At 38.0% G+C, this 18,674-nt stretch overlaps 1 protein-coding gene across 5 annotated transcripts in view; it reads left to right on the top strand.

Annotated features, from left to right (window-relative positions):
- Positions 1-18,305, top strand: part of Snx6 (sorting nexin 6) — a 55,560-nt gene extending 37,255 nt beyond the window's left edge. For all 5 annotated transcript variants that reach the window (XM_068392375.1, XM_068392374.1, XM_068392378.1 and 2 more), the window contains 3 exons: positions 6,531-6,594; positions 6,915-7,000; positions 16,545-18,305. In XM_068392375.1, coding sequence (XP_068248476.1) covers positions 6,531-6,594; positions 6,915-7,000; positions 16,545-16,595 — 201 coding nt within the window. In that variant the 3' untranslated portion in view covers positions 16,596-18,305. The remainder of the gene's footprint in view (positions 1-6,530; positions 6,595-6,914; positions 7,001-16,544) is intronic.
- Positions 18,306-18,674: the final 369 nt, after the last annotated feature.

The raw sequence follows: 18,674 nt of genomic DNA, 5'->3' as shown, positions 1-18,674 counted from the left end.
CTTGGACTTCTTTCACATAAACACATTTTATTGCTTCTGTGTACTTTTTATGAGATCGTGTTGAGCATGGAATAGAGGCATAAGAATTTTAAATGAAGAAGCTTTAGTATTATTACTGTAACTAAGTTATATTTACTAAATACTTTTATTACGTAAGGCAACTTGTTTAAGAGTACTTTCTTAATTTCTGGCTGATAATGTAAAGAGAGACTGTTTTAATCATCATAAATTAATTTTGCTTTTTTTTTTTTCTATTAGCCAAGCAGGTGTTTAATAATCCATAGCTATATTTTCTTGCCCAGCAAGAGATCATTTATAATAAATGTAACCTGTATCTTGGACTCACCAGTTAGAAAGGGGAAAATTTTGTGGATCATATTTCCTGTTATTCATTAGGTCTCGGTTGTATTATAGTATATTGCAGTGCAGGCTAGTTTTGTTAGTTGTTGAAAAGTGTTGCACTTGCCTTGTGTAAAGATTTTGATGGGAAAGTAATACATGAATTAGTGTAAATCTTTAGGTACTCCTTTAGTTAAATCTGTGTGAATAGTTTCAGTATGCACATGACCTGATATCAGAAATCATTAATTATCATTGGTTTTTGTTTATAATTCACAATTTTTAGGGCCTCTTAAGCTCTTTTACTTGTGACCCCTTTGTATTCACAATTTTACGCAGTACACTACCTGCGTTGGTTCCTGTTATAGAAAAAAGAAACTTACTTAGTACAGTACTGTATGTAAATTACACTTCGGTAATGTTGAGGACTAAATGTCATCCCAGTAGAGTTGACCAAATAATTTCACCGATTCGTTTTTCTTTTCAATTCATGGAATGAAACTCCGCATAGTTTGTTTTTGTCATCACATCTTTCAATTTGTTTACTTATAAAAATATAGTTCTATAGCATACGTTTCTTTCCTTGAGGTAAACATGTGATTAAGATCTATCACTGACCTTTTTGGTATGTCTAGATTTTGCAGAAAGAGGCACCCTTTGCATGGTTAATGAAATGGAATGTTATGACTTGGATTCAAACAGCACACGCATTTATCACTAGATTGTTTGTTATGGTTTTCACACCTGGGAAGAAAGCGTAGTTTTTTTGTAGCATCTTAGAAACTACTGTATTGTCAGTTACTCTTGTAATTCCACCCATATTTAAGAGTTGAATTTGGCGGTGACCGATTGTAATACTCTATACGTTTATATTTATGTGTATACCGTAATAGTTTAATTGTTTATATAAACCTAGCTTATATTAAGTGATATATAGTTTTCTAGATTTTGATTTATTTGGTTTGAAGATAAAACCATGGTTATGAATGGAAGAAAAGTCTGTTTCCTTATCAACAAGTTATGACTAAATAGTGATATTCAGTCATAAAATATACAGTATTCATTAGCTTCTCATCAAGGTAAGTTTAATTACTTCTTTGTTTGGCTTAATGTTACATGGTATGCATCACTGCATGGTAACAAAACAACATTGTTCAACTTTCATTCCTTTATTTTCACAACATATGAAGGTTAGTGTTGCTTAAATTATTAAAAACTATTGCATGTGCATAATTACTTAGTGCATTGCACAACACATACATACATACATATACCAAGGCACTTCCCCCAATTTTGGGGGGTAGCCGACATCAACAAATGAAACAAAAACAAAAATGGGGACCTCTACTCTCTACGTTCCTCCCAGCCTAACAAGGGACTCAGCTGAGTTCAGCTGGTACTGCTAGTACTGCACGACACATACGAAATGAAATTCATGCTGCGAAGTCATGTTTGTTGGTGAAATGATAGTTAACGAGAAGTTGTAATAGTCCTTTTTCTCTTTGTCTTGAACTTAATATACAGTAGAAGACTGGAAAACATTTTGTAGTGCAGTTGATCTATATTCTACAATATGGTTTGGATTATATAGTTAAAGGTTAGGATTGATGAATTTTGGAATAGCAATTGCTAACTCCTCTATGGAGGTCATGAAATAACTCTGTAGCTGTGAAGATAAAGCAGTCCCTTTGGAATGCCGTTCAAATCCACGAGGAGGCGGTTACTCTCAGGTTCTGTTATTAAGTGGTATCGTCATTATGTTATGGATAGCATGAGCATTGGCAACTGTTTTGATGATTTAGTTTTCCCTCGGGATGAAAGGGTTCTACATTAAATCTATCTCATTAGTTTAGGCTGTGTATGAGATGTGATATACTCTGGAGCGGCAACATTTTTGTTAACCTGTTTCCATCCAATAGTTTTACTCTTTATGTCCTTAATAGTTCATCATTTCAGCCTTCAAACATCCGTCATTAAACATAGGCCTTCCCCCAGGTCCTTCCACAGATGGTTGTCCCCAGCCATATGGGTCAAAAATTGTAGAAGTTAATCTTAATCATCTCTTCAGTGGGTCTTCTTTCTTCTTTGGTTTCCTGTGTATCCATGGGTTGTACAGGACATTCATTGGTTTTAAGTCATCTTTGCAACGTGTCCAGCCCAGTACCACTTAAGCTTATTGATGGTTTTGAAGAAACACTTACTTTTGTCTTTTGTTGTATCCATTGCGCTGTTTTTCTATCCAACCATGTTAGATATAACATAATTCTCTCCTGTGCCTTTGCATTGTTCGTAATTTAAGGGAAAGTGATTTTAGTAAATGCCATGTTTTGACTCCATAGGCAGCTAGGAGGATACACTATGTTTGTAAAGTTTCCTCTCCAATGTAATGGAGTTCTTAGTTTTGAAGACAAAATTTTCTCTTCCTAATGCCTGGCAACTAAGGGTAATCCTTCTTTTTATCTTATTTTCTTTGGAATGGTCTTGGAGGGAGATATGCCGGCCAAGGTAGATATTGTGTTCCACTTTCTCTGCCTGCTGATTTTCAATTTTGATGATCTCATCTGTCAGTTGTATGTATTCATTGTACATGACCTTTGTCTTTTGAATGTTCATTTGAAGGCCAACTTGAGTTACTTGTGATATTTAGCTCAGTAAGAATTTACTGAAGGTCTTTTTTGGTGGAGGAAGGGATTATGATGTTATCAGCAAATCTGAGGTGATGAGGTATTCCCCCTCTGTTTATTCCCCATTCTGACCAGTCAAGTTGTTGGAAAGCTCTTTCTAGGCAGGCAGTAAACAATTTTGTAGAGCTTCAGTTACCTCTTGAATTAGAATGGTTCTAAGTCTGTGGAGGCAAATAATGTTTCATGGTCATATATATGGTGGAGTACATATGTGTAAAGTGGGTCAACTCCTTGTTCTTCCACTGCCAACATAATCACCTCAGTTTCAACCATGTCAAATGCTTTGATATAATCCGTAAGTGCTAGTGCTATTTTATATTTGTTTTCTCATTGATTTGATTTACTTACTGTCTGCAACGGGTCAATTGTTGAGTAACCTCTTCTAAAGTCTGCCTGGTTCATTGGTTGTTGATTTGCAATTCCAGTAGTGATTACTTCTGCTAAGATATTATAAATAACGCAAGGCAGACTGATTGTGCATTGGTTTTTCATGTCACTGGGGTCTCCTTTCTCATAAATGGAGATAAGGATGGCTCTATTACACACTTCCGGTGTTCGACTCTTCTTCAAACAATCATTGAAGAGTTGAGTCGCTCTCATGTTGATGGGGTTTTCAGCTTCTTTACTAAGGTCCAATGAGATATTGTCTGGTCCTGGTGCTTTTCCTCTCTTCATATGCTTGATAGTAAGTTTTATCTCCTACTATGATCTCTTGGAAGCGAAAATAGTCGCATTGATTTTCTCCTCCTCACGGGTAGTGTAAAGGTCTTTCTGAGGAGTAGAGATATTTAGGTATTACTCTCTTGCTCTCTTGATTATTCCATCTCTTTGTGTTTTTAGTGAACCATCTTCTAGCACCACTCAAATTGCAGCGACCCTTAGTAGTTTTCTTTTTGCTGTTTTACTCCCTCTTCCTTGATTGATGGTATTTTCAGTTATTTTTATTTGTTTGATAGCGAAGGTTTTTTCTTGCTTTTTGCATATCATTTTGTCAAGTTCTGTTGCTTCTAATTTCTCACTCGCAGTTATCGGTGGCGTGAGATTTCTTCTTTTGAATTTGAATCTCTGCAGTTTTCTTTAGTGGGATGATGATGATATTCATGGTACCTGTATTATTTTCATTGTCATTTTGGTCTTCTAGATTTTCAAGAATATCATAACGGTTCTTCAAGATGTCCTGGTTTTGGAAAGAAAAGTTTTTATCTTTCCAGAGTTGTATTGATTTTGTTATTGCATTTTTTAGTCTGTTATTGCTCCCAGTGTTGATGACTTGTTTGAGGACATCTACATTTTTAACTATATGGTGTTTACATTTATGTAATCTATTTCATTTCAAGTTTCATGATTTGGACTTCATGTCCATCTTTTGTTTTAATTTTTCTGAGAGGTTTTCATAATCTCTAAATCAGGGGTGACGACAAACTTGGTCAGGTCATCGCCTATCTCATTTCTGTCTCTATATCCAAACTTGCAGATACAACCTTCCCTTCTGTTTACAATTTTGGCTTTGAAATCTCCCATTATGATGTAATGGACTCTGTTGTTTTTCAATGAGTTATACAACTCATCTTAAAAGTTATTCAAGTCTTCCTGGGATGACAGAGATGTCGGGGTATATACCTGTTTTACTCTTTATGTCCCTAATAGTTCATCATTTCAGCCTTCAAACATCCGTCATTAAACATAGGCCTTCGCCCAGGTCCTTCCACAGATGTTTGTCCCCAGCCATATGGGTCAAAAATTGTAGAAGTTAATCTTAATCATTTCTTAAGTGGGTCTTCTTTCTTCTTTGGTTCCCTGTGTATCCATGGGTTGTACAGGACATTCATTGGTTTTAAGTCATCTTTGCAACGTGTCCAGCCCAGTTCCACTTAAGCTTATTGATGGTTTTGAAGAACCACTTACTTTTGTCTTTTTTTGTATCAATTGCGCTGTTTTTCTCTCCAACCATGTTAGATATAACATAATTCTCACCTGTGCCTTTGCATTGTTCGTAATTTAAGGGAAAATGATTTACCATGGCCCGTCCCCCAATTTTTGGGGGGTAGACGACATCAAATAAAGGAACAAAAGGGGACCTTTCCTCTCTCCGCCCTTCCCAGCCTGACGAGGGATTCAGCCGAGTTTGACTGGTATTGTTTAGAAATTTGAATTGCAGCACTTTAGTCAATTCTTTTTAGCGAGGCAGATTTGCACCAAATTGCAGGGGTGCCCTTTTTAGCTTGGAAAAGTTTCCTGATCGCTGATTGGTTGGACAAGATAATTGTAACCAATCAGATAGCAGGAAACCTTTCCGAGCTAAAAGGGCACCTCTGCGAGTAAGTGCAAAGGCACCTCATTAAAAAAAATGAGTATAGTTACTTGGTCAGATGTTCCTGTGAATTTCTGTTACTTTGTAAGATTTTATGAATGAGGAAGCCAACACCAATTAGTTGGGTTTCTTTACCTGTTGTAGTATTTCTACATAACCTATATAACATCGAGACTAAATCTTATTGTAGTGGAGGTTGTGACAATAAAGTATGAAAATAGAATTCGATAAGAAAGCAAAAGGGAGAGTTGAAAAAGAGGGGAAATGTTTTTACCTTTATTTTGTAAAAAAAAATTTCTTAATGTAGGTATAATGTGGTTTAAATCTTTTTGACTCTAGTGAAACTTCATCCATTTAGACATTTTAACTGTAAAATTCTATCAAAATGAGGACATAAACCTTTTTAATTGAGATTTCAATGTTGTAATGACAACCGATTTTGTATATCAGATAAACAAGTTTTTCATTGAATTCTGTCTTTCTTTTTTCTGTAGTATTGGTCGAGTTGAATTATTCTACTTGTGCTTTTGTGATTTTTGTCTTGAGAGAGTTCCTATGGGAAGACGTTGTTATAAACTGATAATTCGGGATGAAAAGAAGCGAAAGATATCGAGAGAAGTTTGGTGAAAGAGGATGCCTTTCATAGAAGACATTGGAAAGGGCACATCTTTATGTAGGGATAACAATGGGAAAGAAGATTAAGGCAATTGGAGGAGAATGTAATAGGTTTAAAATGCATTTATTTTATTGCTGTATTGAGTACTGACATTACATACAGACATGACATCTAACTATGCATTTTTTCCCTCACTGTCAGCTTGCTTTTAGTTATTGCATGGTTCTAAGTATGAGATATTTGAAAGATACAAGAAAGTTAGAAGGGCTGTATTCATAATCCCTCGACACTGTCTTCTTCACTTTGTCTGGGTGTGGCCATTTACTTTGGTGAATAAATGTAAATGAACTCTACAGGCATTGTACTTTATAATTGAAAAGCCAGTAGTTTAAAAATAACCTGCAAATATTTTATTTCGATTGGAGTTATTTTTGTCTTCATATTTGTTTGATAAACCATATTCAGTGAAAAATTTGTTTACATACTGTTTGTTTTTATTGACTTTTGCACAATGTTATTTTTAGGCTTTGAGATCTGTAAGATAACACAAATATTAATAGGAAGTTGTTTTTTGTTTCAGGCCGAACTAGCGCAGCAGAATGCCTGTGAAAAGTTTGAGCTCATCACCAACAAAGCCAAAGAAGGTATGTAGCTTATTAAAGAATTTCACTTGCACATTACCATGGTGGAAATTATAAGATAGAAAGATTTGAGGACATAGATTTCATATGTAAGATGTTAACATATAGGGCAAGTAGATTTTAAAACCCTGGAGGATTTTTAGTGTTGCTTTTTACAAATGTCATAGCAATGTATTCTTATCTTTTAATTAATTTTTTTTATTGCGGCAAGTATTGATCTACAGTCAGTGAAATGTGTTCCTATTTTAAGTATTTCAGTTAATGGCTCTTAAAACTAAAATTATAAGTAGTTAAGTAAACCGAGGATAAATTTCTCTTTCCAGAACTTAACGACTTCAAAGGTCGACGTGTAGGTGCTTTCCGGAAAAACCTGATAGAACTAGCAGAGTTGGAATTAAAACATGCAAAGGTTTGTTCTCGTATTATTTGTTTGATATGAAAAGTATTGTATTTATTTTTTAAGTAAGGCTTTAATTGAAGTCGCGTTCCTCAAGGAAAAGGATGATGGATATATAAGTTACATTTTCATTTTCATTCTTATTGCGGTTTATGCTGATATGTAAGGTTTTAATTAGTTCTCCATTTTAGACTTGGGGGTGGGCCACGTTTAATTATTTCCATGAACCTCTCCCGATGTTCATTTTGCTTCTTTGTCAGAAGCTCAGTTGTTTGACGTTTAACCCGGAATATTATAAAAAAAAATCTTGTTTTCTTTCTTTCTTTTTTTTTTTTTTTTTTTTTTAAGATACATGCCCCCCCCCCCCCTTAAAGTAATGAAACAATCTAGAAGTTGATAGTAAGTAGCATGCTAAGAGTTGTTAATTCTTCATTTTACTCTTCAGGATTAGTAATATCTAATATTCAGATGTCTGGTACTGGCTTTTAACAACTAAATGATTTTATGAATCCAGTAGTACTTTATATGTACGGAATATATATATAACGTTCATCATTGAAATTTTTAATTATATATATATATATATATATATATATATATATATTTTTTTTTTTAAGAGGGGAATAAAAGGAGTTTGTTGTGTATAGCAGGAGAATGGGAAACAAAACACTGTAGTGTTTCTAAACCAAGTAGCATTAAGGTTAACCCTTTTACCCCCAAGCTATTTGGAACTTTCCAACCCTTAACCCCCAGAGGTTTTTTTTTTTTCAAGCACATTTTGCAATATATTTTTTTTAAATTGCTCTAACAGCCTTAATTTTTGTCATGGAGAGGTCAGGTTGGTCTCATTCTTTTGGAAAATGCCTGAAGTTTCTCAGAGAATTATGAAAATATGCAAAAAATTGTAAAAGGCAATTTTTTGCAAGGACGTACCAGTACGTCCATGGGGGTAAAGGGATGAGTTTTGTGAAACGTACCAGTACGTCCATTGGGGGTAAAAGGGTTAAGGGATATATTCACTGATTTCAAAGCAGGTTTAGAATTGGATTGAATGACCGAATTTCTTTTACTCATCATCATCATCATCTTCGCCTATTGATGCAAAATGCCTTGATTAGATTTTGCCAGTCGTCTCTATCTTGAGCTTTTAATTCATTACTTCTCCATTTATCATCTACTTCCCGCTTCCTAGTCCTCAGCCATGTGGGTCTGAGTCTTCCAACTCTTCTACCTGGTGGAGCCAGTTGAAGGTTCGGTGAACTAATCTCTCTTGAGGAGTGTGAAGGGCACGCCCAAACCATTTTCATCAACCCCTCACCATGATCTCATCCTCATATGGCACCTTAGTAATCTCTTATAGTTTCATTTCTAATTCTATCCTGCCATTTAACCCCCAAATTTCTTCTGAAGGCTTTTAATTTAGTGCTTTGAAATATAATAAAGTTCAATTTTGCCACAGTAAAATTTCAATACTGTATTATGTATTATTTTTCACTGCAAAAAAGAATTTTATGGAAGATACGCAGTGCCTAGATTACTGTATGAAAATGATGTAAAATGCGTAACTCTAATGAAAGAATATCAGGTCCTTTTTTTATTGTATGTATTGGCCATGATGGCTTGGAAAGGAAAGGGTGGGATTGTGTAAAATAAAGGGGAAGGGTTTCACCGGGCGCCACAGGTCTCTCCCCAGAAATAGATTTTTCCTTCGTCAAAATCCCTTTTCTGGGTCGATCTGTGGCGCTGGGTGAAAATGTACCAGAGAATGCCTTCCAAGCCCAACAATAACTAATTTAAAGAGGGGAGAGAAACAACACCATGTAAAGAAAATCATAAATAATTAAGGTAAACAAACATGATAACAGGGAAGCCTCCGAGTATCAGAGGAAACATGCTACAAAACTGACATGGCTAAGAATATCCCAACCCTGTAACAACGGTAATCAATAATAGTTACAAACATAACCTAATATGTAATAAACTTAGGGCTAACGAACCACCAAGGAAGCGGCGTCGTGGTGCGAGTGGCGGGTAGGAGGGAGAAGAAAAGAGATGGATGAAAGGAAGAACAAAAGATCACTGGGGAGAGATACGGCTCCCAGCTGCAACTGTTGGGTATTTAAGAGCCTGTAAGTTCATTAGATAGTGGCGTTTGAAGACCATAGGAGATTCCCAACCCGTGAACTTTATAAGGTCATCAAAGTCCATCTTCTGGGGGAAATGATCCCGGATTGGCTTGTCAAACGAAGTATAGGATCTATAGCCTAATACCACGTATGGGAATGGTACCTCCTTGTTCCCTGATAAACAAGGGGCCAGACGATCGGGTAGCAGTCGTGGCTAAAAAGGCCCTGAGAGTGGTGACCGGACATAGAAAAATATCTTGGAGAAGAGGAATAACTTTCCAAGGGGACCACCTATTTTGGGGGTTAACGGCCGAATCATATTGGCGAATTGTCGAGTCCCTTTTGACTGATTCGAGTAAGAAATCGTTTTCCGGTTCAATGTTCGAGTCTCTACGAGCTGCCAACTTCCTGTAGTCCACAAAGTTAGGGTTTTGGACATCCTTAAGTAATCTGACACAGTGAGTTTGGAATACTCGGGTCAGTTTGAGGAACGGAATCCGGATGGGACGGAGTTTCCACTTGAGGAGGAGAGGAAACCAACTGTTCTTGGGCAGTGAGGTGGTACTAAAACCACTGCACCCCGGAAGGAGCGCAGTCGGTGTTAAAGTTTTTAGAAGATTCACTGGGAGAGATAGGGAAATCTTCCTCTAATGATTCCAATCCCGGGGTAATGCGTCCATGGCATGAGCCCGAGGGTCCAGGATTGGGGTCACATAACAAGGAAGTTTGTGATTGATCTGAGATGTGAATAGATCTACCTGGATGCCTGGAACGAACCTGAGTATCCACCGGAGTGAAATTCTGACTCCAGGGAACTCGTCCTGGATAGTGAGCCCGTTCTCACATCCTGGCCTCCCGCTAGGTGAGGTGCTGACAGGAACCAGTTCTTTTCTGTTGCCCAGGCGAAGAAAGTGACCAGGATCTGATTCAGGTTGGGTGACTTGGATCCTCACCTGTTTCCGTAGTGTACCTCGTCTGTGCTGTCTGACACTACTCTGATGTGGGTCGACCTCGGAGGAGTCTCTCTCTTCAGGGTCAAGAACACTGCCATGGCTTCGAGAACATTGATATGGGACTGTTTCATGGCTAGTGACCAAGAACCTGAAACATCTGATGTTCGGAGAAATCCCCCCATCCACTTAGAGACACGGCTGAATGGAATGTCACTTGTGGAGGTGGGAATTGTAGAGGAACCGCTTTGGAGAGGTTCTTCGGTTCGGACCATGGACGTAGTCTCATTTTCCCGACAGAGGGGATCTTCGAGACCTTGTCTTCTTATAGGTACTGTAGCTCTCTTTCTCCAAAATCGATTGATGTCTTGAGTTTGGCTTTTATTAGGAGATCTGTTACTGAAGTGAATTGGGAAAGGCCGAGGATACTTTCTAGGCTCTTTGGACACCTGTTTGTGCTTGAGAAATTCTTGAGCTTGGAACCTATTCCTCTTACTTTTGGAAGGGAGAGACAACGTGTGCTTCGAAAGGTCCCACTGAATGGCTAACCATTCTAAGTGGCCTGATGGTCGCAGTCGAGACTTATGGAGATTGACCCGAAATCACAGGTTGTCGAGCGATCGAAGAAATTCCTTCGTAGCTCTGTTACCTTCTATGGCCGGCCGGGCCCAAATGAGCCAACCGGCCAGATAAGCAATGATCTGTATCTCTTGGTTACTGAGTTGTTCTAACACTGCCTCTCCCAGTTTCGTGAATATCCTGGGATCAATGTTGAGGCCGAAGGGCATGTCTTGAACACAAAGGCTTTCCTGCTTAGGTGGAAACCCAGATAAGAAGAGAAGTTTCGAGCTATAGGCGCAAGCTAATAGCGGTCGGTAAGATCGACAGAGGTGGTGACGGTCCCACGGGGAAGTAAGGTCCATACCTAAGAGATAGTCGTTTGATTGCTTTTTCTTGAGTAACCCTGTGGTGTACTCTTTCAGGACGGGAGTGTATTTCTGGGAGAAGGTCACTGGTGGAGGAGGAGGACCTTGAGGCCATTTTCATCTCAAACCGTTAGAGACTATGCTATGATCCCACAGACCGAGTCCAATGGTCACGAAAGTGGTAAAGTCTTCCCTCTACCAGGACCACCGCGTTGTGAGGGAGTGAATCTAGGTCCTTCCCTTCTCCGAGCCCCCTTTTTCCTAGGTCCGCCTTGATGTCGGGACTGTCTTCTACTCCTGTAGCTTCCTCTCTGGTGTCCATGAAAGGAGCCTGAGGGTTCGGATCTAGGGCTGCATGCAGGCAAAACATCCCAACGGAGTTGGACTGTGTACCTGGGGAATCAGTGAGGTAGACCACCTGATGATGGGGGGTCAGATACAAAATCGTCGAACCAGAGGAAGGCTGTGATGACGAGTGGGAAACCGACTATCAATTCCTGTCTGATAGAGGTCTCAGACAGAACGTACTTCCCACAACTGACCCGATCAGACCAACAAACGTGTAGGTCGAACTGGAAGGGCAGAGCCTGGAATTATCGTACCCCCCAGGCTGACAACATCCTGGTCCAGACAGATCGGGCCTGCCCTTTAGGAAATAATACCGTTACCTTCGGTACCTTGTCTAAGCTAACCAAGGCAATCTCTTTCAAACGAACGAATCCGTTGAATGGGAATTCTAGTACCTGGGAGTAAAATCTAGGTCCCCCAGAGGGAGGACGTCTATGCCCTCCAGATTTATGGTACCACCTATATCCGAGTTCCTGAACGGCACTGACTCACCACCCTACCTTAGAGCTCGTCATAGCCCCTTGGATTTCCTTAGAATGTGTTGCTTTTAGCCGTCACAGTCTATGCAGGGTAACATGAACATTAGGATCCTTTAATGGTCCTAGGTCGGTGACGTAGGTAATTGCAAAGCTGAAGGCTCAAAACTCATCCCCACATACCTGCCCGTCCATGGGGTCTTTGTCCAACCTTAGAGAGGACACTCCGAGGAGATAGGGACCTCTAGATGGAGCATTCCTTCCCAACTTCGATACCCAAGGGTGGAGAGCCTCTCTTTGCAGGCCAGAGAGAATCATCATCATCCTGATGGGAACCATGCAGGCGAACCTTCTGTAACACAAAGGGGACATAAGTCTGGATGTTCCTTGAACTTTGGTTAGCGATCCTATTCACAGGCTGGGATCAGCTGTATACTCTTAAAAAGCCATTTTAAAGACAAGTTATTTAATGTATTATCTTCTGGGGTATAGTGCGACACTTGCATTCATGAAATGTGACACTGTTGGCGCATTCGCCACTGGGTGGAAATTTATTTCTATCTGAACACTATGTTGTATGGATATTTATCCATATCTAGACATAGTTAGAATTGACTATGCATAAATATAGGCATAATTAATGTATTTCTATTTGAACACTATGTTGTATGGATATTTAGCCATATTTAGACAGTTAGGATTGAATATGCATAAATATAGGCATAATTAATTTAATTCTATTTGAACACGATGTTGTATGGATATTTATCCATATTTATACATAGTTAGAATTAAATACATGCATAAATATAGGCATAATTATTTTAATTTTATTTGAACACGATGTTGTATGGATATTTATCCATATTTATACATAGTTAGAATTAAATACATGCATAAATATAGGCATAATTAATTTAATTCTATTTGAACACGATGTTGTATGGATATTTATCCATATTTATACATAGTTAGAATTAAATACATGCATAAATATAGGCATAATTATTTTAATTCTATTTGAACACGATGTTGTATGGATATTTATCCATATTTATACATAGTTAGAATTAAATACATGCATAAATATAGGCATAATTAATTTAATTCTATTTGAACACGATGTTGTATGGATATTTATCCATATTTATACATAGTTAGAATTAAATACATGCATAAATATAGGCATAGTTACGTTCATAAATAATTTTTTTTTTTTTTTTTTTTTTTTTTTTTTTGGCCACCCGTGGTCTGAGTGATCTCCGACTGTACCGGATCTCCGGTAACCATCCCCGGTACAAACAAAGGTCCGTCATAGTGACAACGTGAACCAGAGGAAATCTAATATTAACCTCAATGCTGATCGCCTGTACGATATCCGGTTAAGCCGGAGATTCGATGAAAAAGAAACCGTAATAATGAAACTGTGAAATCCTCATCGGTATCACATTGTTAACTCCGGTTCTGGACGTCTGCTTGATCTCTGTTTGTATGGGAGATCCGGTAGCAAAGGCTAGTCCCCGTGAGATCGTGACCGTCACCGGTACGATAACATTAACCTCAATGAATGTTTGATTTATCTCCAGCGTAGCCGGAGATTCGATGAAAAAAGGGGCCGGAAAGGTGTAATTGAGATCAAACATGACAAAGGTTCGTGTGCAAAAAGGTCTCAGCCGGAGTCTGAGTGCCGGATTTCACCGTTGCACTCCAAATATCTGACTAGTTCTCACCCAATGAGTATCCATTATAGCGGCGTATAACTCAAGGCGGAGCTAAACATAACTCAAGGCGGAGCTAAGGGTGTCGGTATAAATCGAACCCAATTAATGACTCATACACCAACGTTCCTACTAATAGTGTTAGCTATATTAACAGTAACCACATCAATAAAACGTGTATAACATTAAACGTACTATCATCAACTCTGATAATAAGAGGAGGCCTGAATAACTCGTGAACGTATAAAAACGGAGAACGGGAAAATCACCTCCCTTACTCGAGCTAATAAACGAGCACCTTATGTTCTCACTCAAGGTTACATAATAAAAGCTAACATCACACAATAATATAAGGAAAGTAAAATAAAACTGATTGTTTTTATTTTATTTTTATTTTTCCTTTTTCTTTTTAATTTTTAGTCATTGTAATAACCAAAAACGAAGAATAACGACAACTTAACCAATAAATAAGGATATAGTCTAAATCGAGCCTTCCTGGGGCGAGTACAAACTAACAGACTAAATCGCAAACGTTTAAATCGCTATTCGGCCAAAACCATTGTTGGCACTATAATATCCAAATGTTTGTATATTTGTAATTTACCTAATGTCTGATAATGACATAAGGATAAATAACTTAAAGCAATCTGCCGACCTGCGAGGGTCGGGGAAGCAGTGACATGCCCTTAAAATAAATATAAACACCAGCCTTAGCTAAAGGCAAGGCAAATATAAGTGTTAAGTGTATGGGCGACCTCCGGTGAAGCCGGAGCGTAATGAGATGTCCTGAATAATGCCGTCTTAGCCAAAGGCAAGGCAAATATAAGTGTGAAGTGTATGGGCGACCTCCGGTGACGCCGGAGGATAATGAGATACTCTGAATAATTCAATTGTGGCTAATAATTCAATTGTGAAGATATAAAAGCCAAGCCGCAGCTAAGGGCTAAGGCTTAGATCATAGCAAAGCGTATTTACAAACTCCGGTGAGGCCGGAGGGAGAAGAAAGGTCCTGAATAATTATTGTGAATAAAAACACAATTGTAATAACAATGGCTATTGTGGATATGGCCGTGGCCTGAGACCGCAGTAAGGGCCACCGGAGGGTCGTATCTAAACAATATGAAGCCCGTCCCATGTAGTAAACAATATATAAATATAACAATAGAACGAAAGTCATTGAGAATCCCTCAAGCCGGAGTAGAACTCAAGGCGGAGTGGAAAACGTTCATAAACTACTCCCGAGCCGTAACGGGGAGAGGACGAACACGGACCAAAATAACGCTAACAATTGAAAAGTCACGAAAAATAAATAACTCGTAAGTTATCATCCACCCAGAGGGGGAGAGGTGAGGGAGGGAGAACCCGCTGAACGCACAAAACGGAAAACGGGAAATCCGCTCCCCCACTGGAGCTAAGAAAGAAAACGAGAGAAAGGGGTAACTCGTGACTGCGAACAGAAAACGGGGACCCCAATCTCTCGCTCTCTTGGACACAAAAACAGGACTAAAAATCACAAAACACTATTATAAACGTATAAAATAAAAATGTACATCCATATAACACTACGATCGAAGAATAGCATCCGTTAAAACTTAAAATAAATAGCACAGTCGAGTGACGAACGCCTCGGGCGGTTACTAAACAAAAACAAAGCTAAATCGCTATCTCGATCGTAGGCTGGACTTACTAGCAAAAAGTACCATGAGCATAAATACACAAAAAAATAAAAATAAAAATAATAACGGTTCTAAAGGCATAAGGCCAGGGACTTAACCAAGAACCTAAGTGACAGAGTACTAAACGGGCAGATAAAAATGAATTCCCAAGCAAGTGAACAAACAATGGCCGCCATGAAAGGCCAGACGGGAAATAATAAAACAGACTATACTGGATATAAAACACAAGCCCGGTACAATAAAATACTGTCAAAACAAACTATGGTACTTAACATTGGAATGTGTGAAGATGGAGCTTCGGACATGACAAAATAAATCCACGATAGATAAAAAAGACCGAGAGCACAACGAAACAATTCAACACATTGAATTCCAAAAAGAAGGATGATGTTCAGATGGCGCTCGCGTCGTGGCGTGGGTGGTGTGGCGCTGGTGGTTGGCAAGGGCCTTTGTATCGGCCCATCCCTTTGACGAAGGAATTAACTAAATGGAAGACAACCTGTGAATAGTGGATTTCACGCGCCTTTGCTTTATACACGACACCCTAAAGGTGCTCGCGCGAGGGTTGTAACCTCAGCATTCCATGCTTTTATCTTTCTCTGGTATAATTGGAAGGTTTTATCAGAAAAGGTATATAAGAAGGACTCTTTTTTTCACCGGGCACCACAGGTCTCTCCCCAGAAATAGATTTTTCCTTCGTCAAAATCCCTTTTGTAGATATACTTTTTAATTTCTTTCAGGGATCTAGTATGAGAGGTTTGTATTTTCTTGAATTTATCACAACTTTCTCTTTTGTAATAATGTAAGAAAAAGGATATACATTAGCAGAGTTTATTTGCATTATTTTAAGTTTTAAGGTTGCATATATTAGTCCTGTATTGTGATAAATGAATCAGGTTCTCGCATTTTATGGGATAGATTTTTGGTTTATGAGTGAAGTCTTTTAGATTATTTCCTTAGTGAATTCAACAGTACGAGGTTAACCCTTTTACCCCCAGGCTATTTGGAACTTTCCAACCCTTAACCCCCAGGGGTTATTTTTTTCAAGCACATTTTGCAGTATATTTTTTTAAAATTGCTCTAACAGGCTTAGTTTTCGTCATAGAGAGGTCAGGTTGGTCTCATTCTCTTGGAAAATGCCTGAAGTCTCACAAAAAATTATCAAAAATATGCAAAAAAAAAAAAAAAAAAAAAAGGTAAATAGCAGTTTTTTGCAAGGATGTACCAGATGTCCATGGGGGTAAAGGGATGAGTTTTGTGAAACGTACCAGTACGTCCTTTGGGGGTAAAAAGGTTAATGGAAGTGAAGAATGAAATTATCCTCTTTGCTTTACAGGCACAAGCCCAGTTACTGAAAAACTGTTTACAAGCTCTACAGGAAGAGTGACATCAATATATAATTTCCTTAGTGCAAGAGAATTTCTATCGCGTCACATGCGGACTGAGACTTGGACTGCTGTTGGTTGTCATAGGGTTATGATCTAAAGAAGATATAGAGGGAATCGTCTGATCGTCCGTTAATCATCACCGTCATCATCAATTCCAGCGTCACCTTCTGAGAACGTTTTGTCTTTTGATCACAGTGCTGCATGAGCGTCACGGCTGTTTTAATGTCAACATATCTAGCAAGTGTCGTGTGCTTGTACTGTATGTTATACGAAGCAAAGCTTATTCATAGAAATACGTAGACCTTAAATCGATGGAGTTCCAGTGAAATATTGGGAAGTTCCTCATTTATTTTTTTGGTGCTTATCAAAGTCAAAAGGAAAATTGCGACCAGGGTAAGGGTTTCGTAAAAGACACCAAAGAAAAATAGGTCCAGTGTTGCATATGTGAAATTAATGCTTCTCCACCAGTTTAGATATCTTAAGTTTTCATTTCTATCAAAATGAGGGTATACAGCATTTCCACTGTGATTTCAATGTTGTGATGACAAAGTTAGGAATACAGATATACTTGCTAAAGAGAAAATAGAGAACTAATAATTCAGTTATCTTTTGAATGCCTAATTGTTGGTTGAAAAGCAATGTCTCCTGTTTTGTAACACGGATGTTGTTGGAAATAACTAGCAAGCGAAGCAAATGAAGTTATAAATATATATATATATGTATATTAAATATATCTTTATATGAATATAGTTAAGAAAGCACTGGTTTTCATTTTTGGATTATCAAGAGGGTATACTACTGTTGTCTGCAACTTCATCCTACCTTTTCATCAGACTCAAGCCGCGTATAGTGCTTCTAGTCGAGTCGATTCCATGTAGCTTTTCACTTTATAACACGTGACTTCTGTGATGGAAATCTCAGCTAGAAGTGTGCGTGTAACATTTCGAGACAGGACTCGACTTCATTTATTTTCCTACGGTGTTTCCCCTCCCCACAAGATCTTGTACATCTGATGTGTATATATGAATATGTGATATGGTATTTAACTTTGAAAATATGTATAATTTTACATAACTATTGTACTATATGATCCTTGCAAGTCCCAGAGAATCTGTCAGAATTAGGCGTATGTTTTGTAAAGCGTCGGGGAACCCGTTCTCTCTCTCTGCCTCCACGGAGCTTCTCTATTAGGGTCAACTTAACATCTCCTAATTCTCTTCATGTTTCTTTTTATATTTAATTCAATTCAGTTTCCACATTAGGTTTTTTTTCTAGAGGATCGTTTTTGCTCAAGTTACTAGATTTTATGATACAAAGTTAATTTTCCATGATTCTGAGCAATTTTAGTTACAGTAAGATTTTTTTTTTTAAGTTCCTTCTGATCTTGACTCTAATGATTGACCAATTGTATTTAGCTTGATGGAATGAAAGTATTCTGGCATTTTTTGTAGCTTTTACAGGACACAAAATATTTTTTAATTATCACCATTTAGTATTATTTTTTGTTGTGCCTATATAAGGGAGATATTCTTTGTTTATATGGCCAGATTATATGTTGTTAGAAAGTGATTGAAAATAAATTTGAAAGAGCAGTATTTATTGATATTATAAATATTCTGTATGTTTGCCCAACTTTGTTAAGATTTTTGATATACATAAAACTGATGGATTTAAGGTATTTCAAGATGAATTATCATGGGTATTCTTTACACGTGCTTTCATTATCCTGCCAAGGCTTTTGAATGACATTCAGTCATGATGATACTGTTATTACCCTGTGATTCTGATACTGCAAACATTAAAACAATGCCATTGATTTGCAATTTTTCTAGCGAATGTATTTAGATTACATTGTTGAAAAATATTTGTTCCTACACAAATACAAATCATCATCCTTTAAAGGTTAAAGTGCTGCTCATGAATGGCAGGGGCAAGGGATAGTGGCGTTGCCCTATCGAGTAGGACAATGCTCTAGAGACTGACCATATATGCATATGATCAGTACCCAAGCCCTACTCCACTCAATCTAGGACCAAGGAAGTCCATGTATTGGCTGCTGATGACTCAGCAGATAGTCC

The sequence above is a fragment of the Palaemon carinicauda genome, chromosome 18 (assembly GCF_036898095.1).
Source record: "Palaemon carinicauda isolate YSFRI2023 chromosome 18, ASM3689809v2, whole genome shotgun sequence".
NCBI lineage: Eukaryota > Metazoa > Arthropoda > Malacostraca > Decapoda > Palaemonidae > Palaemon > Palaemon carinicauda.
The sequence above is the reverse complement of the archived record's forward strand: the minus strand, read 5'-3'. Positions and strand labels throughout refer to the sequence as shown.